The 27,181-nt window shown below is 41.4% G+C and overlaps 1 protein-coding gene across 3 annotated transcripts; it reads right to left on the reverse strand.

The window, feature by feature from the left end:
- Positions 1-970: 970 nt before the first annotated feature.
- bicdl1 (BICD family like cargo adaptor 1) lies at positions 971-26,701 on the reverse strand. 3 transcript variants are annotated; one of them, XR_269617.4, is made up of 12 exons: positions 25,754-26,696; positions 24,625-24,840; positions 14,489-14,605; positions 12,097-12,108; positions 10,851-10,997; positions 10,233-10,412; positions 9,898-10,116; positions 8,943-9,086; positions 8,321-8,451; positions 7,238-7,358; positions 5,900-6,017; positions 4,908-5,045 (listed from the first exon to the last, which is right to left on the reverse strand). XR_269617.4 is itself a non-coding variant. In XM_005472946.4 (11 exons), exons 1-11 carry the CDS (start codon positions 26,144-26,146, stop codon positions 4,869-4,871), a joined length of 1,857 nt encoding a protein of 618 aa, XP_005473003.1. In that variant the 5' UTR covers positions 26,147-26,698; the 3' UTR covers positions 971-4,868. The 3 variants fall into 3 exon arrangements, 2 of the variants coding, with proteins under 2 accessions (XP_005473003.1, XP_003448611.2); XM_005472946.4 differs by lacking the exon at positions 5,900-6,017 and having other exon boundaries at positions 971-5,045; positions 25,754-26,698; XM_003448563.5 differs by lacking the exons at positions 5,900-6,017; positions 12,097-12,108 and having other exon boundaries at positions 971-5,045; positions 25,754-26,701.
- Positions 26,702-27,181: the final 480 nt, after the last annotated feature.

A 27,181-nucleotide genomic window follows, 5' to 3' on the forward strand; every position in this document is an offset into this window, starting at 1 on the left:
TATTAAAATGTTTTATATGACTGTAGTTTGTAATACTGTGAGACAATAAGAAGTCAGTCATTGAGTGTTTTTGTTTTGTGCTATTCAGCTTCTGAATGCTTAAATAATTTAATCCTTATTTAACTTATTATTATTATTATGGCTTTTGTATCTTTCAGGTTGAACCTAAAATTTCTGCAGAGGAAAAATACGATTTATGATTTTCATATTTATAAATAGTTTTACTGATGGAAAATCATAAAAACTAAGAATACCGTAATTAAAAGAAGCTTCATGTGGAACGTGCTTGTGATAAAAGCGACACTTTTTGTGATTTTAAGATGAAATTATACATCTACAGTTTCATTTATAACTTATTTTAACTTAAATGTAACATAATGTATTCCAAGTTATATGTTACAGTTTACCATGTAAGTTATAATACATCCATACCATGCCCTATTATGTCTAATCTCAGAAGCTAAGCAGGGTTGTCTACCAATTGGAATGTCAGCGGTTTGATCCCTGCTTATGACATTTGCATGTTAACGACTCTTTGGGCTGAACCCCGAGTGCTAAATAAGTACCAGTTTGCTTTGTTGGCCTGAGCAATGGCAGTGTTATTAATTTTGTAGGTTTTTGGTCATAAACGAAAGAACATGACAAATTAAGACTTGATGAAAAGTTAATGCATTATCTAAGCTCGAATGAAATTCATCCGGTTCATCTGTTTGCGAATCACATCAGATCCCAAACATGACATGGATGTGTCACTTCCTGCGTTCCTGGGCCAACAGGAATTCATTTATATCGGTAAAACTTTATAACTTTATTCATCTTCCCTTGACACACACACACATATATGTATATAAAAATAAAACTTTTGTAAAACTGCTTTTTCCTGCTTAAAATCTGAAGCATCAACATGTGTGGCTCTGAGAACCACAGGCAGAAAGTGTCCCAATTTCTAATCCAAGTCAGCAGAGACGAGTTGATTGTAAAGTATTTATTCGTACAAAAACAAACAAACAAAAAAGTCTTAAGAAAATTGCATGATTAATATTTTGAATAGTTTGAAGCATTTTCTAACTGAAACAGTGCCGTTAGTCATGGGTGAATGGAAGCACTCACATGGAGCACAATCGGCCCAACAAAAGCTTTAAATTCCTAAACAACATCCGCCCAAGGAGACACAAGCAAACATTCAATGGCATGTCTGTCTGCCCCTGGACACACTCGCTCCACGGTGGCAGCAGCGTGATGTTTACCACAGAGACACAGCACACAGAGTTTTAAAAATGCTTCCAGTCGGAAAATGAAGGAGTGGATACAGTCGACTGAGGAAAAGAACACCATGCTGACAGAACTGAATATGGTACACAGTATGATGAAAAAACAAACAAACTGAAGTCTGGTGATGGGCAGGAGCCACTGGTGTTGAGTCAGGGCTTTTTCACACCTGTCATCCAGTCACAAATCTGAAGGTCCAGTTTTTAAATCCATACTCCATCACACTTACTGCTTATTTCTGCCAGAAGGGGGAACACGTTTCTGATCACATCACATCAAACAGAGCAGCAGAGAACTTTGTGATAAGACACCCGTAAATGGAGGGATTTTTCAAAGGCTGCATTAAAGGTCAACAAACTATTAATACACATAACTGATATTATTGTAATGTCTTATGCAGACTCTTATTGGGATCTTTAAAATAAGTCACCTATTTTTGCGTTATGAGCAAGTGGGCTGTTGATTCATTTACACAACAGGCCACAGACAATATGTTATAAATGTCATATTTGCACTCAGACACATAGTCACATCTAAACAAACAGCTACCAACAGGAAGTTCACATATTTAGCAACCTGACAAGCTATTCCTTTATTAGCAGTTTGATTTTTCTCAATCAAACTTAAAAACCCAACCAATGTTCATAAATAATCCCTAAAGCATTAGTAAGCAATTTAGTGGTAGTTAACTACTTGTGATATTTTATGAACTATTTATATGGGATGCCTTATCAAAAAGTTGTATGAGAACGTGTCAGATAAACTGAAGTGAGGTGATGTTTTTAAGGGATGACTGTGGACATGATGCAAAGTTTAGGTTGTTTGATCTCCTGGGATTGACTTGACTGGGACTATAATCTCTACTGCATGCCACACCAGAACAACAAAAACAGAAGAAAACAGAAGAAAATAAAATACAGTCTACAAACAACATTATACAGGTGTTCTTCTGTCTACAAAAAGACTTTCATTCAAAAGGTACACATTTTTTTTCATAGAAATATATCAATTTCATCCAAACCTATTACTTTTTTTTATATAAAAATCATTCTTTGGGTTGATCCTCCCCCTACAACCAGCTGAGACAACACAAAGACATCTGCATAGGTTTGCACAGCTGCGTTAGACGTGAGTTCAAACACAGACAGACATGAGAGACATCGCTGCACCACACTGGGAGTCGTCCATGCATTTTCAGGTCAACGCGTGCTTTTCGACGACAGACGTCACCTACGGAAAGAACGGAATCCCGCAGCCGAGAAATCAAAGTGCCCGTGAAGTACTGAAGCAATGAGAATGGAGGTAGAACTTTTCTGATAGTGGTAAACGCAAAGCAAAGCAGCAGATGCTGACCACTGTGGAGGACGTTTTGTGGCGTTACTGTACACTGACATGCCTTTTAACAATGCGAAATTCAACACGTTGTTGTTGACATGGAGAGCTGATGAGCACTCTACATACAGCAGTTCTGCCTTCTTCTCAAGCTGATGTAAACATATTGGAAATTTTGGTCAACTAGGAAGATGATTGACATCATGGGGACAATATTCAACAGTAGATTATCATTTAAAAAAAATTATACATTTTTAAATCTTAAATATAACATTAAATGTAGAAAAATAACAGCTGGACAGACTTTGTAAATTACTTGAGCTACCCAAAGGTTTATTCAGGTGTCAGAGGTGAACATGGAGGCCTGACTGTGTTCATAACACAGATCATTACACATTCACGCAATTCAGATATTCTCTTAATATAATACAAATATTATTATCCTTTTCTTTTTGGGTTAGGAAGCTAGAAACTTACACTAACCCGAAAAAAGTGTTGTAAAGTACAACAGGTAAAAGGTAGGCTGGAGAGGTGTCGGAGAGTGTTGGTTGCATTATACAAAACAAACAAACAAACAAACAAACAAACAATAAAAAAAATAAAAAAAAACTTAGGATTTGAGTTTCTTCTCCTGCTTTCAATGGAAAAATAATTTCTTTAAAGCTAAACCAACTGTTCCAAATGGAACTATCTGCAAATACTTCAAAAACACATAATGTCAAATTTTATTAAAGTTGTTTGGCAACATGACCACATCCCCAGAGCTGAAAAAGCAGTTCCAAAAACTACCTGCAGCAGTCACTTAAGGCTGGCTCCAAAAGTGAGTGATTCCCCTAAAGTCTCATGTTAACATGGATGTTAAAATCCATGTTTACAGCCTTACAGTTAACTATTCCATTAGGGTATAAACCCAAGGCTATAAACTTGGGTGTGGTCCTTTTGACTAGCAGGTGTGCTAACAGCTAGCTAGAAGCTGTAGGCTTCACCTCTGCTAAATTGAACTAAACATCATATATGTGGTTTCTTTTCTTTTTGAACTTTTTTAAGTAGAATCTTCTGAAAATATATACGGCAGCTGTGCCATACAAAACATCTGCTGGAGTTTTGGTTAATGAATTTCTGGTATGTTCTTAATGCTACTTAGCACTAATTAGCTTATCAACGCAGTCTGATCCAAGCTCTGGCTCCAAAAACACAACATGCAGAGGCCAAAATGCTTAAATTGAAGTTTCAAAACTATAGAGTCCAGAATTTTCTATAAAGTCTATGGTTCACTGATCCATTGGGCAAAGGGCTGTAGCATTAGCAGTCGTTTTAGAGATACGTTTCTTTGTGCCAAATAAATTTCAGGGCCAAAAAAGTTGGAATCAAAATAATGGAATAAAGATAGTGATGTCTTCGTGGATTTAATGAGAAAAAGCAAACAAATGTTAAGCTATTTATTTCTATAAAAATATTGCTTAGTGCAGCTTTAATAGTGTATGTATATATTTGTGATACCCCTGTAGAGATATTTTTTCTTACTCTGAGCGTTTGGATGTGGGGCTGTAAATGATGGGGATTTCCCCCCCCCACTCACTTAAGCCAAGTAAACAACACTCTATATTCCTGATACATCAAGCCTCATGTTCCCCTGAACAAATGAATAAACCTGAGCGATCACATGGGCTGACTGGAGCACTGTTGCTCTGTACCTGGAGGATAGCGGTCATATTCTGTCATCATGTCTTATAGTATTATAGACTTATAGCTTTCTCCAACTATCCTCATCTTTTCTTCGCGATCCTGCTTGGTCACACGTATCTTCCCGTCTTTCCCCAGACTCCTTGGCCTGCTAACTGGGATGCATACAGTAAGAGTTAATAAATAGTCTTCTTTCTCTACAGAGTTGGCAGTGGGGTAGTAGAGATAGTTTTAGGCACTACAACGAAACCTCCCCTTCTGGAGGTACATTTCATGACCCTGTTCATGCTCTGTAAGATCAATTGCTTTCTATGTGAGGGGCTTAAGCCAAAGCCTCTGGGGAAGTTCTCAACATTTCACTCACTGTCAGCAGTCACCAATTAATCACTAAGGAGAAGAATAATGGGACAGATAAAGTGCAAAATGACCCACTCCCCCCCCCAAAAAAATACCTCAGTGTGCATGTGCCACTGCCTGTCTTTGGCTGTGTTTTTACCCCCTGTATTGGGATGTCACTACCCTCCTTGTCCTGCGCCTCGTCCGTCTGCGTCTGTCGGCTGTGCTCAGGGCCAGCATGATAGGGTTCAGTTCTTTTTGAAAAAAGAGAAAAGTCTCTTGTCCCGGTCGGAGATGCGCTGAGCTCTTCTTGAGGACTGACCCCTGTGGGTTACGGACGACCCCGACAGAGATGTAGGGGCCGCGCGCCACTCGTCCTGGTGCTTGTCCATCAGCTGCTGGTCAATCACTCTGTGCATATCATCCTAAAAGCAGAAAGGTAAATGAGTGAATAACAAGAAGGAAAGGTCACGCGGAGAGGGCGTGCGGTGAGATGTTACAAGCACTTCTGGAAACATTGGACCCACTGAACAAGTTACCTGTTGGATAGTAATTATAGAAACACCACCATTACCTTTCACCTGTGGTAGATCACACGCATCTTACTACACTGTAAAGTCTTAACAAAAAGTAGTTTGCCCTCAGAATACATTATTTAAATCATTTATGAGAGGCACAGGAATTTAAAATTATTCAGTAATTCACTAAACAAAGTAAAGGATTGAAAAAAAAAAGAATAAAACAAGCATAATTTTGGCACATCGTGTAAGAGACCACTGTTCTGAACTGCACCAAACGCTTTGATGAGAAGATGCCAGATTCATTCTTGGTTGTTGTTGAGGTATAAAGCCACCAGAGGGCACTAACAAGCTGTTTAATAAAGTTGGAAACCAATTGTGATGTCAGACTGAGACTTACACTCGGTACCTGGAAAAAAAAACAACACAATTTAATTTATCCCCTACTGTCACCAACGTACAGTAGCACAAATATAACCATACACAATCCAAATATTGTGATCTGCACTTCTGAAACGGGTGTTCTCTCAACAGGTAAGCTGACCAGTGGACCAGCATATGCAAGTGAAAGCAGAGAGGAGACAAACAGGTGGTAAGAGAGGAGGTGGTGGGTTTAGATGGTTCTCTGTGCTGGTTAATGGTTTCAGATGGGGAGGATAAAAAGAGCTGAAATGGGCATTTCTCCTGGCATGGAATGGCTCAGCGGTGGCTGGTTTAGTTGGTGCGAGGTAAAACGGTGAGATGGCACTGCTTGGGCTCACCTCTAAGGCAGGAGGGGGGGTGGGTACCACAGGGGAGAAAGGGTGGTACGGAAGCTGAGAAAGGCCACTAGATCAGAAACCACAAGAGCCAAACAGTAAAGAGCCCTGAGGAGGCAAACTGTGTGTAGGGAGGAGAGAGAGGAAAGAGCAGCTTGTTACAGGTAAAGGGGATGGGTAGGGAACACACACACACACACACACATATAGACACAATATGTTCAAACAAGTCTAATACAGTACTGTGTACAAGTGTTGAGTCACCCCTTGTGGGTGGGGGTAGAAATTTATTGAAACATGAAAACACAATCTTGAAAGTAAATATTTGTTATCACTGACTTTATTCTTCAACACAGCTTGAACTGTTCAAAATGTCACACAAAATCTAAATCTTCTCATTTCTTTAAGTTGTCTATTGATAATAAATTGGACCAAAAATTTCAAATTTGGATTCTTCACTCGATAAGACCTGTTGCCCCTGATTTTCAGTCCAGTTCTTGTGTAATTTACCAGAGTCTTTTCTCCCTGTTTCCCTTCTGTAAGAATGGCTTCTTGACAGCCACCCTTCACCCGTACAACGCTTCATCAAACAGTAGATGAATCAACTGAAGGGCCAGATGCCGGATCCCTCAGGTCCTGTGTCAGGTCTTTGCTGGATGTTTTTCTGATATCTTAAGGACATGACTTTCAGACACTTTCCTGCCACGCCTGAAACATTTTGTCCTCCAAGTTTAAAGGAGGAATGCAACAGACTGCAAGTTGCAAAGTTCCTAAAGATAACATTTAAAATTCAGTTTTCACCAGGTTGTCTGTTATTTGAAGATATCACTGGTTCCTCCCTTGAGTTAGGTGCATTTTTTATGCTAGACTGATTCATGGGTCAGTGTTAAAACCTTTAGAAGACTTTAAAAAATCCTGGAGAACCTTTCCTTGAGACCACTTTAAAAAATTACCAGAAATTCTGGCTCCTTAGAAGCAAAATATAAAGAAATATTGGCTCAATTTTTACACAGCACTGTAATGTTCCTTTACTTTTGTCCATCGCAGACAAGAAACTGACACTCTTCCTCTGCAGTAAAGTCAGTAGCTCAGTTTGAATACACAGATGCTGTGAGTGGCTTTAAGGTAACAGACTGACACAAGCTACTGCGAAGACAGGGGGGATGGACAAACTGTTCTAGCAGCTAGACGCATTTTATTCATGTATAAGTGTATTTAAAGTTGTCCAAACCTAATTTAGTCGCACTTCATCTTTTATTGCGTTGGCATTTACGTAACTTATGTTTTTAAAATGAGCTGTTCCAAAAATATTATAAATTTTGAATATAGCCTTTGACCCACCTGCCAAGCCTCCAGCTGCTGCGACAAATTGAGCTTCTGCTGGATGGCGTCCAACAGCTGGCTGTTCAGAGACATGATGTCTATTTTACATTTGGCCAGCTCCATTTCCACCGCTTTTTTCCTGCAAGACACACACACACAGACACACACACACACAGACACACACACAGACACACACACACACAGACACACACACAGACACACACACAGACACACACACACACAAAACAATCTGAATGAAGGCCACGTACAAAGTCAGCTCTGGCACTTTGCCACACAAATCAGTCATTACTCAGTGACAGAATAAGTTGACTTCTTCTTGTAGCAAACCTCACAGTTATGTTGAATATATGCTGTATCAATTTATACTTGCACAAGCAGCAGATTTTAGATGGATAAGAGCACTTTGTCAGCATGCATGTCACAGTTCTAGATCATGACTTTATGGTCTAGAACAGCGGTCCCCAACCTTTTTTGCGCCACGGACTGGTTTATGTCCGACAATATTTTCACGGGCCGGCCTTTTAGGTGTCGCGGAAAAAACCCCCAGTACCGGTACCAAAAAAAAGAAGATTTATTTATAACACATGGAAAAGACCCAGGGAAACTGAGTTAATGATAAAAACGAGAAAAAAAAAAGATTAAAAACCCAGAAAAACCATAAAATTCACACCTGAGCCTCAACTCTCGCGGTCCGGTATCAAACGATTCATGGACCGGTACTGATCCGTGGCCCGGGGGTTGGGGACAGCTGGTCTAGAACTGTTTCTTCCATCTATCTAGACTCTAAAATAATAAAGTTTAGGGCTAGGGATTAACAGACTTGATAATTCAGTTGTCAAACATATGATTAAAATCTGAAATGATGGCTGAAAATATTTACATCTCATTATATTATAACTTGAAAAAAATTCAAGCGCTGTCATACTGTTTGATGAACTGGGGCATAAATGTAATGTAAATACAGTAAAAAGATAAAACTTTTAATCTTTTCAACAGCAAAATGAACTTACTAAACCAGTGCAAACACCTGTTGAAATAGTGATAAAAGACTAAGCTAGATGTGGAATCGCACAGTCTTACTTAGCTATGGCATCGTCTCGGTCTCTGATCGCACTCTGGAGCTGCTCGCTGGGTTCTCGAACTTCAGCCATTGTCCTCATTCGCTCGTTTTCTTCTTGGAGAGAGCGCATCTCTACAGAGAGCAGTGCCACCTGTGGATCACGCAGAGCGAATGCGAATGAAACATCCCTGTGAGATTGAGGCTGTGTATTCAGGATCGTACACATGGTTTAATGGCAAAGTTAGACAACATGGTGCTTATGAGCGAGATATTTGGTTGACCTAGTTTGTCAGAAGATGGAGTGCGTGTGCAGCTTGTGTCGTTTAAATCATGTAAGATGGCATTTTAAACCCACAGGAGAGCGTGAGCTGTCCTGGCAGAGAGAAGGTTGAACAAGGTTGAAGCAATGTCCTACATTAGAAAAAGCATGCATCAAATTCAAACTGATGCACAACAGAGTGAGGACTACATCTGCTGCACTACGTCATCACAGTGTTCTTGTTAGACATGAGAAACTCCTTAATGCAGCGTTATTGCGCCCAGAAAGATTGGAAAGGATCGCAAATGAATGACTTCAGCTACGTTTATGATCTAAATCTCTGACTGACATGCACATACATGATGCACACACGGTTGTTTTACCTGGTTGTGCAGCTGCAGCAGCTCCTCTTCATTGCCGCGTGTTTTGTCCTGCTCCGCCTCATACAGCTCTCTGACTTCCCGTAACTCTTCTCCCAGTTTCCTCACCTGCTCCTCCAGAGCCTCCTCATCACTACGCCGTGAGCCCTTTGCACACAAAGCACACACGTTACAACAAAGACTTACCGTGGACAGCATCGGCTTTCCTCATGTGTAATGTGACGATGATTTCTTTAATGCTAAACATTTGCATTACATATTGAAAAGACAAAGTGAGGTGAGCATTGCCTGTTTAAAATAAAAACAGAGTACTGGGAAAGTCTGTAGACGTTCAGTGTACCTCTCTCCTGGCCTCCTCTGTACATACTGATGACAATTTGAACGAAATATTTCAAATTTAGATTCATCACTCCATATGACTGTTTCCCTTCCCTAAGTATGGCTTCCTGACAGCTACCCTTCAACTGAGACTATTTCCGATGAGGCTTCAGTGAACAGTGTCTCTCAGGTCCTGTGTCAGGTCTTTCCTGTTTCTGAAGGATGTGACTCTGGGATACTGCCCAACTTCTGCAGATAGCTTAGGCTGTGGGTATCCAACTCCAGGCCTCCTTCCTTGTGTACCTTTTTTATGCTTAAATAAGTCACCGGTCAGTGTTAGGTGGCTTAGCAAACAAAAGAAGCATTCCTCTGAAAATTCTTCAGAAAGCCTGGAGAACTATTGATGAGAACAAGCGGTGGCTCAAGACTTTTGTCACACAGAAAATAAGATGCTGTATTGCCGTGTGAGTTCCTGCTTCTCTCACTCTAACAGTACCACATAAATAGTTCTTCTTTTGAAATGATTAAATTGCCGAAAATTACTGGTAGTCTAAAATTAGTCATTATCTCACTTTTTCTAGGTAAACCCTAATATTAGTCTAACAGCAACAATGCTGACTGCCAGCGTGTTGCTCATTACCGTAGACTCATTGCCATCCAGCAGATTCTGAGTGAGCCTCCGTAGCTCTAGCAAGCTGGTGTGGAGGCTCCCAGTAGGCACATCCTTGGCTGAGGAAGTCTCAGAGGACTCGTCCATGGAAGAGTCAGTGGACAGCGCTGAATCCGTGACATCGTTTCCCCGCAGATGAGAGCAAAGTGAGCGAACTTCACAGTAGGCCTCCCATAGCTGAAGACGTAGCTGATTGGTCAACAAGACCAGATAGTTTAGATATTAGTCACCAACACTCCTGATGCTCACAGCGGGTTTAAACAAACTGACTGTGGATACGATCAGGCAGTCATAAACATCGCTACCTGCTCCCTCTCCTGCTCCTGCTCCTCCTGCTCCATACTTTGCTCTATCTCGCACAGCAGGCTGGAGGGATGGGGGGTCAGAGTTTGGAGGCTGTGCTCCTCCGTCAGCTCCTCCAACCTAGCGGCCAGCTGCCTGTGGGACACCTGGACCTCCAGCAGCTCCAGCTGGCTCTGCCGCAACTGGACACGAGAGAGGAGTTAACTGAGACTTAACAGTGGCATTGATCTCAACTCTATAATTTTATAGTTGGGCTGTATTAGAGTCGCTCTGGATGATAGATAGTTCAAAATCACTGTTATTTATGCAGTACTGGACCTTAGTGGAGCTCATCAGCTCCTCCACTGTCTGAAACAAACAGTTTTACCTCCCTTTCTCCTTCTTTTAAGTAACTTTTTTCTGGTTGGCTATGCACATAAAAACTTACAGGGATTACTTGTATATACACTGATGTAATAGTGTATATACAATACCACTACTGTAATAGCTAGATATGAACGAAAATAAGGGAAAGCAAAATAGCCACTCTAATCATTTGTAATAATAATAATATTAGGAATAATGTACACTATCTACTAAGGTAGCAATTATTCCCTGAAGCTTCATTTATGTGTCCGTACCTGGAGGTCCTTCTCGTGACACTGCTTCTCCAGCACCAGCGTCCTCTCCCGGAGCTCATCCACAGTATTCTGCAGCAACTCGTTCTCCTCGAGCATGGCATGCACTCGGTGCTCCAACTCCATCTTCCTTTCTGACAGCATCTTAATCTAGCATTTCAAACAGTGACAGTTAGACTCTGCGCTGTGGGAAGCAGGCGTTACGTTTAGAATCCAAGGATTGCTCAGATTTCCTGGTCGATCGCAAACAAATGGGCAGCTATGGACCTGATTAAAGGCTGCATATTGTTTTTTCCCTGCCTGTGAGGGAAGCTGGGCTCTTACACAAGATTAAAAGCACTCCCACTGGCCTAAAGAATGTTCGTTGCCTAGCACGGGTGTCTGCATTGGTCGCCACCCTCGTCTTCAGGAATGTTTTGGCGATGCTTTAGGATCTACACAAAGTTTCATAGCAGTGTACTGCTTACCGTGCCTGTGTAATGGCCTTATTTTGAAGACACAAGATAGACTTCATGAATTGTCTTCCCTTGCAGCTGCCTGAGCAGCTTTGCCCATTAAACAAACATCAGCTCTGCTCATTTTTATCCCTCCTGCTTCTGACCTACATCTGATAACCTACTTCGCAGCACAGGGAGCTTTCATGCAGATCAGTTGTTTTTACTAGCAGATGTGCATCTACATGACCAGGTTCTGGATATTTTGGGTTCTGCGAGAGTCTCTTCTTTCACCCTAACAGGCCAAAAAGCCATTAGTCATCAGAACATATCATATAAAGGCAAAGCATTGGAATAAGGGGAGCACCCAGACATTGCAGTATCTCTAAATATAGAGCAGGAGCCTTTTCTCCCAATTATAGCGCAGGCTCTGCAGTCTGGGTGTTTTCTCCCTGGCTTTGAAGAGAAGCTGCGGAACAACCTGAACTCTTACAGTACTGACGTAGAGAGAACATATCCAGCAATTCACATATGACACAACTGACATCACAACACGGCTCATGCTCTGATAAAAACAAAAAAAAGTATCCATGCTTGGCTTCGGAAACAAGGATCAACAAAAATGCTGCCCACATAACATATTACATTCTATAAAGGTGAAAAGAGTCAGCACTTTGCCCCATCATCAAGACACATGACAGGCAATTGCAAAAATCAGAATAATGGTGTTGTTTCTATTGCTGTTCCTGCTGTTTTACAATGTGTCACATGCAGCATGCAGTCAGGCTGAGAGACGGTGCAGGGGAACCACTCACTTCTAGCCCTTGCTGCTCCAACCAAGAAGGAAGGAGGGTGAGGGAAACGGGAAATGGTGAGAAAGGCGAAAAAGATAAAGAAGAAAGGAAAGAAATCACACAAGTGCCTCGAGTTCAAAGTGAAGATCATCCCCTGAGAAAAAAATAATTTATTAAGGGAAGAAAGACTTTTCTTTTTCATCATTAGTGGAGACTTTAAAGCAAGACTGTGATTTTTATTGAACAAGTGGACACTGTGGCTACAGGTGGTAATTGCAAGATAATGGCACACTGACTCTTTAAAGTCATCATCATTAGGCAAGCAAAGTGAGGGGACCAGATGTCAGATAAACAGCAACATTTATACTTACCTGCCTCACGATCGATTACAATTAAAACTAATGATGTATCTCAAGTCTCCCACTTAAATGTTTGAACTGGCTATACTAACTAAATAAAAGATGGACCATAGACGGTGCTGTAAGTCATAACAAAGCCCTAGGTGAAGCCTCAGGTGAGACACGCAGTGGCTTCACTTTAGAGCCTGTTTTCTTATATACACTCTCCGGTCTAAATGGTCTAAATATTTCAAATACCCTACTGGGAAAATCCCAATAGATGAGCAATTTCTTGTTGATATCCCATGTCAGAGGAAAGCTGCTTTAGGCTGAGGCTGAGGCTAAGGTAAGGATGAGAGCATCGCTGACTCACAGCTTGTCAAACCTTGAAGCAGATGAGTTACAGCAACAGAAGACCACACCAGGTATCTCTCTTGTTAACTAAAAATAGGAAAGTGAGGCTACAATTCACACTGGCTCACCAAAATTGGACAAGACTGGAAAAATGTTGCCCAGTCTGATGAGTCATGGTTTCCGCTGCAACGTTCGAATGGTAGGGTGGGAATTTAGAGTAAATAACATGAAGGTATGGATCCTGTCGTGAATCAGCAGGTCAGGCTGGTAGTGGTGGTTTAATGGTGTGGGGATATTTTCTTGGCACATTTTAGCCCCTTTTATGAATTACTCCTATTACAAATGGAGTATTAATTATATGCCAAAGCCTACTTGAGTATTGTTCCTGACTATGTCCATCCATTAATGATCAGAGTATGTCACAAAACTCAAATGATCTCAAACTGGTTGGCTGTACTTAAATGACCTCTGCTGTCACCAAATCACAATCCAATAGAGTAAACTGGGATTGCCGTGGAACAGGATTTTCATCATGAACGTGCAGTTGACAAACCTGCTGCAACTGTGTGATGCTATGATGTCAATATGGACCAAATTCTCCAAGGAATGGTCCCAGCATCATTTTGAATCTGTGCCACAAAGAATTAAAGCAGCTCTGAATCAAAAGGGAACCAGCAAGTTATACCTGATCAAGTGCCCTGTGAGTGTATCTCTGACATGAATGACTTCATGCAGTGCACTGTAAGTAAAGAAATAGTGAAAATATGAAATACTTAAAAAGCTGCGTGTATGTTTGCGATAGTTTCCAGCTAGCAGAATATCGTCAGCATCCAAGGGCAATGTCCACACTAGCTATCAAGCTATTTTAGCTAGATTAGCTATTTTAGTTTAGCTGTCTAGATTAGCAACCTAGCCATGAAGATTTTCTTTCTTTTTTAAATCAACTGTTGATGTTATTGTAACATGCATGTGGCGTAGTTTGGCATTGGTGCGTATTAAAACGCCATCTTCAGTATAAAAAAATACTAGATGGATGGTGACTGGCATAACGCATTTTAAATGCAAAATCCAACATTTCTGGTAAGTGTATAACTTGCCTTACTTGACTTGGGCCTGTCAAAAACAGTGTACTACATGGTAAATGGACTGATTCTTATATAGCGCTTTTCTTCTCTCCCGGAGTACTCAAAGCGCTCTATACAACATGCCACATTCACCCAATCACACCCATTCTCACAAGCACTTTATATGTACTCAGTGCTATCTAAGTACATTCACACTCCAATGGATGCATCGGAAAGCAACTTGGGGTTAGCATCTTGCCCAAGGATACTTGACATGCAGACTGGAGGAGCCAAGGATCGAAACACCAACCTTCCGATCAGTAGGTGACCTGCTCTACCTCCTGAGCTACAGCCACCACATGGCTGTGGACAAAATGAAGTTTCTGAACAGACTAGCTTATTCAAAAAAAATTGTACAGTCTTGCTTTAACTTCCCTTGACATCTGACACCACCCTACAGTTCTTGGTAACTAGAAATGGCTTCAACTGCTTCTACTAGGCACGACGATTTTTGGAACTCTTAAGTACCTAAGATATATGTTCCTGTTAATAGTTCTATTCAGCTTTAGTGGGAGTTTTCTCAGTTTGTGCATGTTCAATCAACTGTACTTGTTATGAAGTTATGTATACAGAAGACAGGATGCACACGAGACTGACCTCAGCCTGTAGAGTCTCTAGTCGTGTCATGTGCTGGCGTGTGGACACACTCTTCTCCCTGAAGTCATCCCGTAATGAATGGACCTGAGTGGACAGCTGCCTCTCCACCTCTGCAGCCTGGACAAAGACAGAAAGGACAGAAACTGAGCTTAAAAGAGGCCTGCTTTTAGTTTGAAAGAATACAATTTATCACTGTAAAATGTTGCTCATGTAAGCGTTGTTTATGGTAATACTGGCATTAAAAATCAATGTTAATGTGTTGTAGAACTTGATAACTTAAATTAGAATAATGGCACTGCAACTCTTTTGTCTTTTCTCCCCCATGGTGACTCATTGGAGGCTAACACATGCAGACACTCAAACACATTGCTGTTCAGTTTGCACTCACACTGTGTTAGTGACACTGACGTGCTGTAAATCAGCCCTCCCCAGTCTGTTTTGGTAAATGGTGCATTTAATAGCTGGTTCTCTAAAAGCACAAATTCACCCACAAGTCATGGCCCTTGCTAAAAGCCTCAAACAACAGAAATGATCTGCTCGCTATTTGTGCAATCCAGTGAAGCAGCAGCAGCAGCCTTAGTGCATCACTAGAGCTTATTGGACAGGTGGGATCAGACCACACAGAGCCAGGCTGTGCATCATTAGCATAAAGCTGCACTCAGGAAGCTACATTTTGCATTATCATCACTGCCATGGCAACAGCAAAATCCTAAAAAGCGTACCTTATAGCTCTCAGGAGAAACTGAAAATGGAGTAAATGGACTAACAAAAAAAACTAGAAGCAGGAAGTGCATTTAAATTACGTTTTTTTGTGTGTCTTTTAATCACCATGTGTTGAATGAAAGTGAGAATGACTTATTGCATCAATATCAATAAAAGCCTCTAGATGGCACTACACACTGCTGCAGCTTTTTGAGGCGCTCACAGAGAGATGAAAGGGCTCAACAGCTGGGCTGTACATGCATCAGTTCACTTTAGTTCACTTCTGTTTGTAAAGCAGGACTGTTTGTGGTGTCAGTGTTCTTTGGGAAGTCTCTAAGGACAGGCTGCCATTATGACCATTTCTGGGGCTCCACTCTGAACAGCACCTAACAACACAGTGTAAGCACCATAACTACTCTTGTTTCTACTGCTTACCTGCAAAGGCCTATTCACCTTTAAATAAATCAGTTTATCATCCACTTCAATACATCATGAATTCCAAATGCACACAGCACTAAAAAAAATCCTGATTTACAGAACTTAGAGCCTCATGGACAATCAAATCCTTCCCTGCATGCATATGACCTGGATTAAATAATGTGAACAGGGGTTGCTGTATGTTAATCTTTTAGAACAAGTCAATAATGTTTACATCAGAAAGGCAAAAAGTAAAAATAAGTTGAAAAGTGTAAGTTAAGCTTTCCTTCAGAAAACATTGTGGTACTGATGGTCCAGAATAATCTCTGGATAGAGATAAGTTTGTGATATCTTTACAAACATGAAGGATGTTTCTCTTCATTGTTCTCATTTCAACTTCATATATATTTGTGAAAACACTATATGCCACGAAATGTAAAATTTGCACCCATCTTGCACCAAAGATTTCAGAATTCAGAACCCGAATAACTCTAAAAGTTTAATCACTTCTAAGCTGAACAAGCACCATCTCTTAACTTTTTGAGTAATCCTACCAACAAGCAGATAAACCGAACCAATCGCATGAACTACTTGGCAGAGGAGTGATGACTAAGTGATGACTGAGCAATAACTTTAGTTTTTCTAGGTCTAATTATTTGTGTGTCAGCTTTGCACCTGGTACTTAAACACAGAATTGAAAACAAGCATACTTTGTGTGCCACGCTGTAATACAGGAGCTGTATGAGCTTTTATGAATCGAAAAATATATGGTGTGGAAAACCTTTTTACTTTTTACACAAAGCATGCAAACAAGAACCGACGGTGGATGTATATAACTTGAGAAAGCAGAGAGATGAAAAACTCCAAGTTATATCGCAAACACCAAAGAATCATGGATGTTTTGTTGGCTAAATGTTATTTCCTTGGAGTGTTTTCCCCTTGTACACCTACTAGGGGTAACACTTGTTTCTCTTTCCTGAACTGAGTGGTTTCATTCATATTTCAGGGCTGCTCAGGGTGCTCAGATGGCAGTGTGTGTTTCCTTATGTTTGATTATTTGTCATTAATTAGACTGTCATAATTATCCTTTCAACATTTTGTTCAACAAAATGTTGAACAAGTTTGTTGAAGTTTGTTGTTTGTTGTTTGGGTAGTCAATGTAGTTGACTCTTTGTAAACCTGTTCACAAACTACAGTCATGTTTTCTGAAATAACACAAAAGTAGGGCTGCTCAATTAATCGAATTTTAATCTCGATTACGATCTGGGTTTTCAACGATCATTAAAAATGACTGAGCCGATTATTAGCACCTCCCTCGTGCTTTACTCTCGCGCTGCTCCGTGTGGGAAATCGAGCGCACCTCTCTGCGTTTCGAACACGCGTCACAACAATTAAGAAGACCCGAGGGAAGCTCGGAAAGCTAAGCAGAAGTTATTTGGAGAGGAGAGGATAATGGCTGCTGAAGAAAGAATGCCGTTGGTTGAAAAGAGAGGTAAAACGACTTCAGCGGTGTGGAAACCAATGTTCCCTCTAAGTTGCGCACGTGCGCAATTGCGCACTGCTGGCACGGTCTCTGCGCACAGAAAATCTGCGTTGCGCACAAAAAAAATCTAACCTGAATTGAAATTAAAATTAAAACTTTAACAATTCTGTTTTGCAGTGTTAGTCAGTAAGTGACTGGCTGCTCCTGTATGGGATTAGAACGATGCCACCTTATCCTATAGTCCAGCCAATAATGCGATTCACATTCGTATATACGCAGCTAATCAACGTGGTTGACAGGCTATGACAGCGTCCTTATGTGCCGACACCGGTGTTTTAGCTGGCAAAGCGCCGTGGCTGATGTGCAGTGAAGCCACATTAATGACAACGTGTGCAACCATTGGAGATGTGAGCAGGACAGACGGAACAACTGACGGAAAAAGTGTGGACTTTATACCAGTTTTTAAATTGTGTTGATAGGCCACGTAAAACCAGAGTTATGATAAAAATATCTGCAATGTTTGGTTTTCTTCCTGAATACTATCGTTGTTTATATTTACTGCGGGAAGAAACGGTAAAAACGGCGTTTTATAAGGAAAACGCTGGAAAGCACTCTCCGCCTGTGAGCAAAAACAAAACCAAAAACCCCCCACCCTTTCCTATTGGTCGAAAAAAGTACCGTGTCGACCAATCAAAAAATGATATGGCAACGTGGCATCTAGTTGTTAAGAAACGGGGGGATGTTTTAGGAGTGACGGCGGTGTTCTGAGATGTGAGAGATTTGAGACGTTTAGCGCAAATCTTGTGTAGTTAGTGTGTAGTTAGTGTGTAGTTAGTGTGTAGTGTAGTCAATAGTTTTGTTGGTGTGTCAGAACAATGAGGCGGCTGCTGAATGTTACAGGTGTTACAGGAGTGATACATCTCCTGTTGTCAGGCCTGCAGGTATCAGGCTGTTGTTCTCCTTTATCTCATAGTGGACAGAAATTATTTTTGGAGTGCCACAAATAATTTGTGTGGCATCAGATTTGATGCAGAACAGCTGATTGTTCTGTAAATAGTTTGAAATGTTTATTTAAAAAAACGCCTTGGCTGCATTTAAAAAAAATAAATAGCTGCAAAAAACTTTGTTGTTTGCCAAACTGAGTTACTTTTTTGAAGAAGTAACTATATAATTAATTGCCCAACATTGGTCATTATATACTATATTTTGCAGACAGAGTTACAGACTCTCTCCCAGACCACAGACTCATAATACAAGTCAGAGCTTTATGAAAAAAAAGAAAAGAAAGAAAGTTGTTTTCAAAATTGGAGTTCAAGTTATTTTTACTTCCAATAGTGTTAACATACTACACAGGTCATGAACAGGATTTTTTTTTAATTTTCACTGTAAGTGGGCTAAAGCAGTTAATTAAAAGTAGTCTAACATAAATGTAAATGCTGTAGTTTGATTATTTTAATAAACCATGTAACTTGGATGGATTAGATGCTGGCGTGACCACAGTGCACACGTCTGATGTCGCTCACAGTGGTCCAAGGGACCGCTCAGGGAGTTTGTGTGTTCGCTCAGACACATGAAAAATTAGAGGGAACATTGGTGGAAACATTATGGGTTCGCGGAGTCAGACGTGGATCAAATATTGTGCAGTATCTTGAAGTTCACTAAACATAGATGTTTACATTTTTCATTTATTTTTTATATTGCAAACATTTGCACTGTAATCAGTATTTGCACACTATTTTATATTATTTTTTGACAATCTTTAAAGCCATTATTCAATACATTGTTATTGTTAAATAAATATCGTCAAATAATCCAGATCTCAATTTCAGTGAAAATAATCGTGATTATCATTTTTGCCATAATCGAGCAGCCCTACACAAAAGTAGACATTTTTTAAACAATGTAAATGCAGGTATGGGATATGTCATTCCAAAAAACTTGCTGGGAAAAAGGAAAACATACAAATACTTGAGAGTCTGATCTGATAAGTTCAGTCAAAGAGCCCAGATGTGCATATCTGCCGTTGTCTTTGAGTGGGAAACAGGGGCAGGTAGCGGAAGCCAGTGTGACAAGCAGGTCAATGTGACATCTGACCCACTGGCCCAACATGCTGACAGATTGAAATCGTGTTGGGCAAACCGCAGAGTCGACCGTGAAGTTCCAAACGGTCACTTAATCTGTGCATAAACTCCTCAGATTCCAGATCAAGCATTATCAACATGACAGGACAAACTGGGGGGAAAAGAAATCAGACTGCTGCGACCGAATCCAGGGCACCAAAGTAGGGCTGAGCAGATAGACGTGTTACCGTAAAGCCTCTTTACTCTGGACATCACTTCCGGTAAATACGTGACATTCGCTTTTCCAAAGGCGGCAGTAGGAAGAGGAGGAGAGTCACTGCTGCTGATTCTGTTTGGGGCTCTCTGTGTGGGACCCGATTCAGGTGCATCAAGGGTCTTGGGTGACACAAGCTGGCATCAAACTATCTGTATCCTTGTGCCATTCTGTAGAGCACATTCCCATGGTAACAACACAGAGGGTTTCAATTTGCATGTCACTCTGGTTGTCATAGCAACCACAGAGAAGTGGGATTGGCGGAGCTGCGACTTGGGGTCTCAGCACTTCTGGTATTTTCCGCATTCTCTTTCTCAGAGCGCTGTTCGTTGCATGGAAGGAGGAACCCTCCGTCTTAAACAGTTGCATAACAAAACCCACGTGACAATACGTGAGTGCGACAGCAGATCTTATAGGTGCTCCACCAACTGCTCCATATGGTGTCAGCTGACGGATGGACAGATGTGCAGCACTGGCTGGAGTTTATAAATGTAAAGTTTGAATTAACCTGACAGGTAAATTTAAGCAAATGATGAGGAAAAAAATTGCACTGACTCCTCCTGTACAGCCTCAAATGAATCAAACACAACATTCATGGCTGAGTCCATGTTTCATTAAGTAAACTCTGGATGTTGAGTGAAGTAGAATCGACCCCAAACATAAAGTATGACACTTTTCTTTTTTTTTGGCAGAGTCAGGGCACCCTCTGCTTTCTCAGAGCCTGTGTGGTAATGTAATTACAGAAAGGTCCCTTTTCCTGCTTGTTCGCTCTGATCAGATTAAGCCCGATGAGATTGGCTGCCCTGACACTCCAGACCCACGGAAACAAGCACACACCTCCTGAATCAATGAGAGCCTATTTTCTCTGAGTGCACTGAAAAATAACGTATAGCATTAATCGTCAGATCTGGATTCACTCAAAACACATACACACAAATACAGTGCCCAGACAGAAGAAAACCATGGAGGGGACTATTTTTATGATCTTCTTTGCTCAAATACCAGCGTTACCTGCTGTTATTAATTAAGTAGAGTATGGATTGAAGTTGTTTTGGTTCCTGACTTAATGCATATAGCAAGGCTATTAGCTTGGATTATAGCTAATCCCTTCAGGACCGTATCTTATCCCATGACTTACATCATTTCCTATGAAGTGCCCTGGCTTGTCAAGGTCATCTCACTGTAGCCAATTGAAAAGAGTCTGTTAAGAGCTGATCCCTGCGTTGTTAAAAGAGCAAAACACTCTTTTTTCTTGTATTTGCCTGTAGGTTTTACTTCCTCTGAAAAGCCGACCATTCTACATAAACAGACTTTTTAATGGGCATATGTATAAATAAAAGCATAAATCATTAAATATTTAGCATTTAATAAAATAACTGTCTAAAAAAGCTGAGATCAATTCACAAATTGACCTTAATGTGATTCACCAGAAAAATAAAAGCTAAAATAAACCTGCAAATATAATTAATGGTAATGGTAATCATGACTTTTTTTGTTGCTTCTACATTTTATTAATCCATATATTTATGCTTCATTGACTAACAGGCCCGATTTTGATCTCTGTGATTAAATTAGAGACAAGGCTGGATTTTCCGTGGCTGCACTTGTTTGTGCATTGATATATGACACTTTTCCAAAAAAAGGTGCAAGGCTATGTAAAATGTAAACAAGAATGGACAGTTCAAATACAGCTTATCAAATGTAGAAACTCAGTTGTGATAACACAACACATTTAGTGCATTGAAGACTAGGAAAATATTGTATTGTGGATTTTTGTTTGTTTGTTTTTTGTTTGTTTGTTTGTTTTGGGGGTGGGGTGGGGGGTCTTTTATTTGGTGAGATCTCACTATTTGAGGAATTCTGAAAAAGATTAGTCTGTGTGGAGGCTTTGGGAATACCATGACCTGACTATCTACTGATGGTACTGGATATTTCATGATAAGTCACAAGGACAGCATGCAGCTTACTGATAGTCAAGAGACATTCTGTGCTTCCTTATGAGGAGTATGTACTGAACCTGTGTGTGTTATTAGACCTTTAGAACTGGATGATCATTTAGGCCTATTAAGGAACTGTCTTGCTTGTCACCAGTGACCAAATCCCACCATCAATCCCAGTAGAAAAGTCCATTAGGTGGCTTGCATGTTTGCAAAGACACCAAACCCTGTGTTTATTATACACAGGGTTTAGAGAGACATCTGCCATCCAGAAATTAACCATTGTGCACATCATCCAATCACATGGCTCCACAATGAAAACTAAACAAAAATAATACTTTGTGAGCTGTGCCCGCCCACCTGCACTCTAGACTTTTGCATTTGTTTCCAAAATCCAACTTTCCAGATGCTTACAGAGCGACATTAGTAAAACAAGTGATGCAACACAGTGAAACGTGTCACTGTCCCAACTATTTTCAAACGTGATGTCAGAATGAAATGAAAAACTTTGAAATATTATCTAATTTCTCAGTTGCAACATCTGGCATGTCTTCAATTAAAAATGAATGATGATTGCAAAACATCCCAACTTCTTTTTTTCCCCCTTTTTTTTTAGAAACCAGCAACGTGATTGAAAACAATTAGTAGATGTGCTTCATTGTGATTTTTAGGAGGCAACAGTGACAAGCTAGTTATCACTTAGCCAACCTATTTAACAGGGTTAATAGGACAACATATAGATCCACTTTTATTATAAATCTGTTTCACTAGAAAATTTAACCATTACAAGAAACAGGTCAGATGAAAATGAAAGGCCGTCTGTGGCTTTACTACTGCACAGTTTCCTCGGGGTAGGCTTACATTCCCTCCATTCATCCAGACATGTAAACAGCTAATATTACTTAGTCACAGGCCATTGCTTAGTAATGAGCCCAGACAGAGAGAGAAAGAAAAAGAAGAAAGACGCAAAGAAGAAAGAATAAAGTGAGATGGTGAGAACACTGTGGCTGACCTCATTATTTTACTAACCAGCAGGTCTTCCTCTGTCTGCCCAGCGCCCTGAATCATGAGATCTGGATCGATGCAGTCAATTTGTTCTCATGAATTTCCCTGCGACCACAAGATCTGCTGTCCTCCTCAAAACATAACACAGACCACTTCTGGGAATATCTTCATAGTTTTCCATGCCAGGATTTCAGTGAAATTAAATCCACTTTAATTATTCTAAGTGCCTACTTTTGCTGCAATCCACAGTAACTGACTTGTCCAGCACCGCCCTTTGATTGCAATGTGATCGTGGTGTTGGGGCAAAACAGCTCAGGAGGCCGATTTAACCTGATGAAGATGAGGGGGGAAACTGTGGGTTAAAAATCAACTACACTGGGCCTTTCCCATGTGCCTGGGAGCAGATCATATCTTCTCCCAGGAGGGGAAACACACACAATCCTGAGGGTCATCAGAGGCAGTAGTGACGGCATTATCAAAGCACCTGTACAGGCCTGTCAGTCGTTCTGTCCAGAGGCCTTGGGGCATCTTAAATTGTAGCTTCAGCACCCACTGTAAAGCTTCATGACAGCAGTCAGTGCAATGATGCCTCTGTTTACAGCCTTCAAGTTGTTACACTAGCCTTACAGGTGCTGTATGTTTCTCTCACGTGCGAGATGAGCAGGATCAGGGGCGTTTCCAGGAGTAAAACAAAAAAAATCATAAAATTCTGTCTGAAATAAATATAAAACTATACGACTGGACAGATTTCCAGCCTCCATAAACATGAACTCTATCACATAGCTGGCCGGTAAGAGGTGATGGCAGCGACACTGATTCAACAGCGAGGTACTGGATCTTAGGAAATGCAGCGTGGTTACAACTGTAAATATTTTTTGTGCTATTGAGTGACGTATGAAACGAACGATGCTTTGTGGGTCCTTTCTTTAAAGGTCACTTTTAAAAAGCAAAGATGTTATAAAGGAGACAGAAAGTGGACCAAACCACTGTTAGGCATATGAGGGGGAGTCCATTTGTTCAACATGTAGAATATATAGTTGTTCATCTGCTGTAATTAGCACAAAAGGACTTCAGGGCATATTGTTACATTGCTAAATATCATACTTAAGATAATCCATTAAGGAAGACGACACAAAGAAAGGGGGATCTGGCCACCACCGTCCCCCCATGATCTCCACCCACGGTTACATTGATATGACAATTTAATTCTGGGAGGGGGCAATCAAATTTCATGTGCAAAGGAACAGGGCACACCACAAGCCACCAAATCTAGCCACAAACAGAAGCAGCATTCTGCTCTGTGAAAGCACAGCATTCCTATGACATCAATTCTTAAATACGATGACCTTTAGCCACCAAACACAAAATCATAAACAATTGTTTAATATTATTTAAGTGCCAATGCAATTATCACAGAGGTGAACAGTGTGAATAAAAGGACACTCTAATAGAGCAATTAAGCGTGCACTCGGTCTGAATAGAGGCTGCTTGTTTTGATGTTGATTGAACAGATTGAGGTGTTGTACTGAGCTCCTTAGGAAGGCTTAATCAGCTCTGGCTACAAACATTAGCATTCTCACTTCTGTCAGTCTCCACCTGCTGTCAGACTCAGTTCACCCTAATGTGTTTCCAGTATATCCAACAAGGATAGAGCCTGAAGCTTTCATGGTGACCCCGATCGCTGCTATATTATACGTTTGTGTGCTCATCTACTGTAATGTGTCTGTCTGGAGATCTGCTATGAAACCTTTTCTACTGTGCCAGTCATAATAACTGCACTCAAATTACCTGTCAATATGCAGAGTGCTATTGTATAAGTGTGCAGTCCAATCGTTCTAAATTATTCAGCTTAAGACCTGGAAGCTACACTTTTATATTGATGAGTTAGCATAATTCAGGTGAAGTCAGAGAGAGATGAGCTGAATAAAGATAGATCCACCCTAAGGGGTGATGAATCCTCACTTGGCTGAGCACCTTATGTCATGCCAGCCAGGCAAACTGAGTTGTGGCCTCACTGGCCCCGAAGCCAGGCCAGGGAGAAACACTTATTCAGGTACACAGATGCACATACTGGCATTTCTGTGAGTCGTGTTTCTAGGTAGGGTGTAAGGGCATTTACAGCGGCTTTAAGACCACGTGGTATGATGAGTCAAAGCCCAGCCTAATTAAATCTTCCTTGAGGGTGGCCCAGGGAGCCTGAAGCAACACATTTGAAGCACAAACATGCACACAAGAACACAGGCTGAAGCATTCCTCACCCTACTGAGTTGCTCCAGCAGTCTGTGGTTCTGTTCTGAGAGCTCGCTGATGGCCTTGGTCTTGTCCCTGTCAGCTTCTTTCAGCTGGACTTGCTGTCGCTCCAGCTCGCCCTGCAGCTGCTGGACATCCGTCTCCAGCTCGGCCACCCGGCCCTCCCATTCCCCCTCCCGGCTTTCCAGACGCCGTCGCAGCTCATGCTTCTCTTGCTCCAAGTGCTGCATTATGTTGACAAGAAGAAGAGGTCATCGTGTTTAAAACCCTTAACTTTAAACACAAGTACCAAAAAAGACGATTGAGGGTGTCACAATGACAAATACTGGTGGTTCTATGGACTGAGAAAGTAAATCTGTCTTGGGCAAACATGTTAATGTATTCGTGGTTAAAAAAACAAACAAAAAAAAGTTGAGACTGGAAACACCAGTTGAATCCACTGAACAGATATGACCCTAGCTATTGGAGTGACAGTTCAGATAATAAGATGCTTCTTTTTTCTGCAGTTAGCAGTGGACAGATGTGCATTGCACCACCAGCAGCTGCCAGCTGTTATGGTGCTAGGCTGAAGCAACCACAAAAAAGAGGTATCACAGAGACTCAAAACAAAACAACAAAACAACATCAAGCACTGCTAGGGACCCCCAAAAAAAGAAAAGAAACAACATCAATGATAAGGAGATGTTAGGGCTCAGCTTCTCTGAGGATAAATATGGATCAAAGGGATGAACAGATGTACAGCAGATCCACTAGGCCCTGGACAGCCACAGGATTAGTCCCTGTGTTTTTCCATGTGATTTGTTTTTTCTCGGCCCATGTGCCTGGTTGTGTGAAGCATTTGGAAGACAACAAGAACAAAAGATCAGCTGTGAAGCCTTCATTGTAAACATGATGAGTTTATAGTGAATGCTGTGCTGGTCAATCTAACCATAGACTGGACTGAGCAGCATGTCTATCTACACTGTATACTATAACCAGGCTTGGAGCACATTGTGTACAATGACACAACTTGCAAGTCTGCAGGCAGCATTTCTTCCTGAGTTTGTTTCCAAAGAAGGTCTAAACTTGACACTTCTTTTTACGACAAACCAAAACGATACTTGTATTAACTTGTCAGGCGTACTTTCTTTAGATTACCTCCAATTTCTCGTTGAGATCTTTGTGCATTTTCTCATATTGCTTGGTCAAGTCTTGGTTTCTCTCCAGCAACGCTTTGCCGAGTTTAGCAGCTAAAACCAAGTCTTTTTCCTTTTGGCGAAAGAGCGACAGCAAGTCTGCGTTATGCCCCACCGCAGGCGTCTCTGGGTCTGACAGCTGCTCCTCACCTCCCCGCTCCCCGGTAAGCATGGCCAGTTCCTCCTCCAAGGCCATGCCGAGGCCTCCGGAACCGGCGTGCCGCAGCGGATGACCCTGAAAGCCGCCGGGCTCCTGAGCGGTGGGGCTAGCCCGGGACTCCATGCAGTCGCTGTCCAGCTCCAGTGGTGCTGAAACCACGGCAGACGTCTGCAGGTCTAGGCAGAACGCGGACATCGCCGCCCGGCGGAGGAGAGGCCAACAGATTACCGCCGACTGATTTCACACCGGATGAACCCACCCTGCTCCGACTGTGTTGGGCTGACCGGGCCGGCTTCTAATCAACAATTCATCCATTATCGTCGCCCTTCGGATCCCGAGGTGTTTAAAAAGTGCTGCCTTCCCAGTTTCCTCACGTCCCCCTCTCCTCGTTAACCTACCAGCCGCAACTGTGGCTCTGATTGAATCCCAGCAAACACCGCCTCCTCTGCAGCTCACTGACTGCTTGTTTATGACTGCTCACAAAAAATATTTTTATCCCGGTATGAACCGCCTCAGTGAATTCTTCGCAGCCGTCGGTCGGTCAGGGTCCATCCCGTCTCGGGGTCCTGGATCCCCCATAATGATCGGCCTGACACACCGGAGGAACTTAGCAGCCAAACATGATAAGCGCGATCACGATGCCTCTCATAACCTCCTTCCTTTCCTAATGCGCGTTTCCGCCACGGCCGTGACGCCAGCTGAAACCTGTTACAAACGAGCAGCCGATTGGCTGAAAATGATAGCGCCATATTTTGGTGCTTCACACACACATCTGTGACATCCAGTAAATGAGCACGTGAAGGAATAAAATGAAAACACTGTGCTGCCTTCAGTAGTGCAGGAGCCTAAAACCTACACACACAAGCGGACACCTAAAAAAAGAAAAAAGAAAACAAGAAAAAACAACTTTTTTACACCGATTAATTTTTCATAAACTTCAGCTTTTACAATTTTTAAAAAAAGAATCTTTCTGCTTGGTCCAAATAAATAGGCTGATAAACATGCATTTATGTAAATGAACAAAAGGTAAATAAAAACAAAGAAAAGGTTAAAAAAAAAAACTACAATCACGACATGGGCCCAACAAAACTAGAGTTTAAATATGTCTGTGAAGGTTCTCAGTCATCCAGGTCATCGTAGTTTAAGGAGCTTGGAAAGAAAAGCGTCTGGACTTCTTTGAGTTGCTTGAAGACGTTTCACCTCTCACCCGAGAAGAAGAAGAAGCTTCTC

Source organism: Oreochromis niloticus, linkage group LG12 (genome assembly GCF_001858045.2).
Source record: "Oreochromis niloticus isolate F11D_XX linkage group LG12, O_niloticus_UMD_NMBU, whole genome shotgun sequence".
Lineage (NCBI taxonomy): Eukaryota > Metazoa > Chordata > Actinopteri > Cichliformes > Cichlidae > Oreochromis > Oreochromis niloticus.

Coding starts and splice junctions, on each gene's coding strand:
- bicdl1 (XM_005472946.4), bottom strand. CDS start 26,146: ATGTCCGCGTTCTGCCTAGACCTGCAGACGTCTGCCGTGGTTTCAGCA. Junction 10,117..10,232: donor AGGAGCAGGAGAGGGAGCAG/GTAGCGATGTTT, acceptor TTGACCAATCAG/CTACGTCTTCAGCTATGGGA. Junction 8,452..8,942: donor TGCTGCAGCTGCACAACCAG/GTAAAACAACCG, acceptor CGTGATCCACAG/GTGGCACTGCTCTCTGTAGA.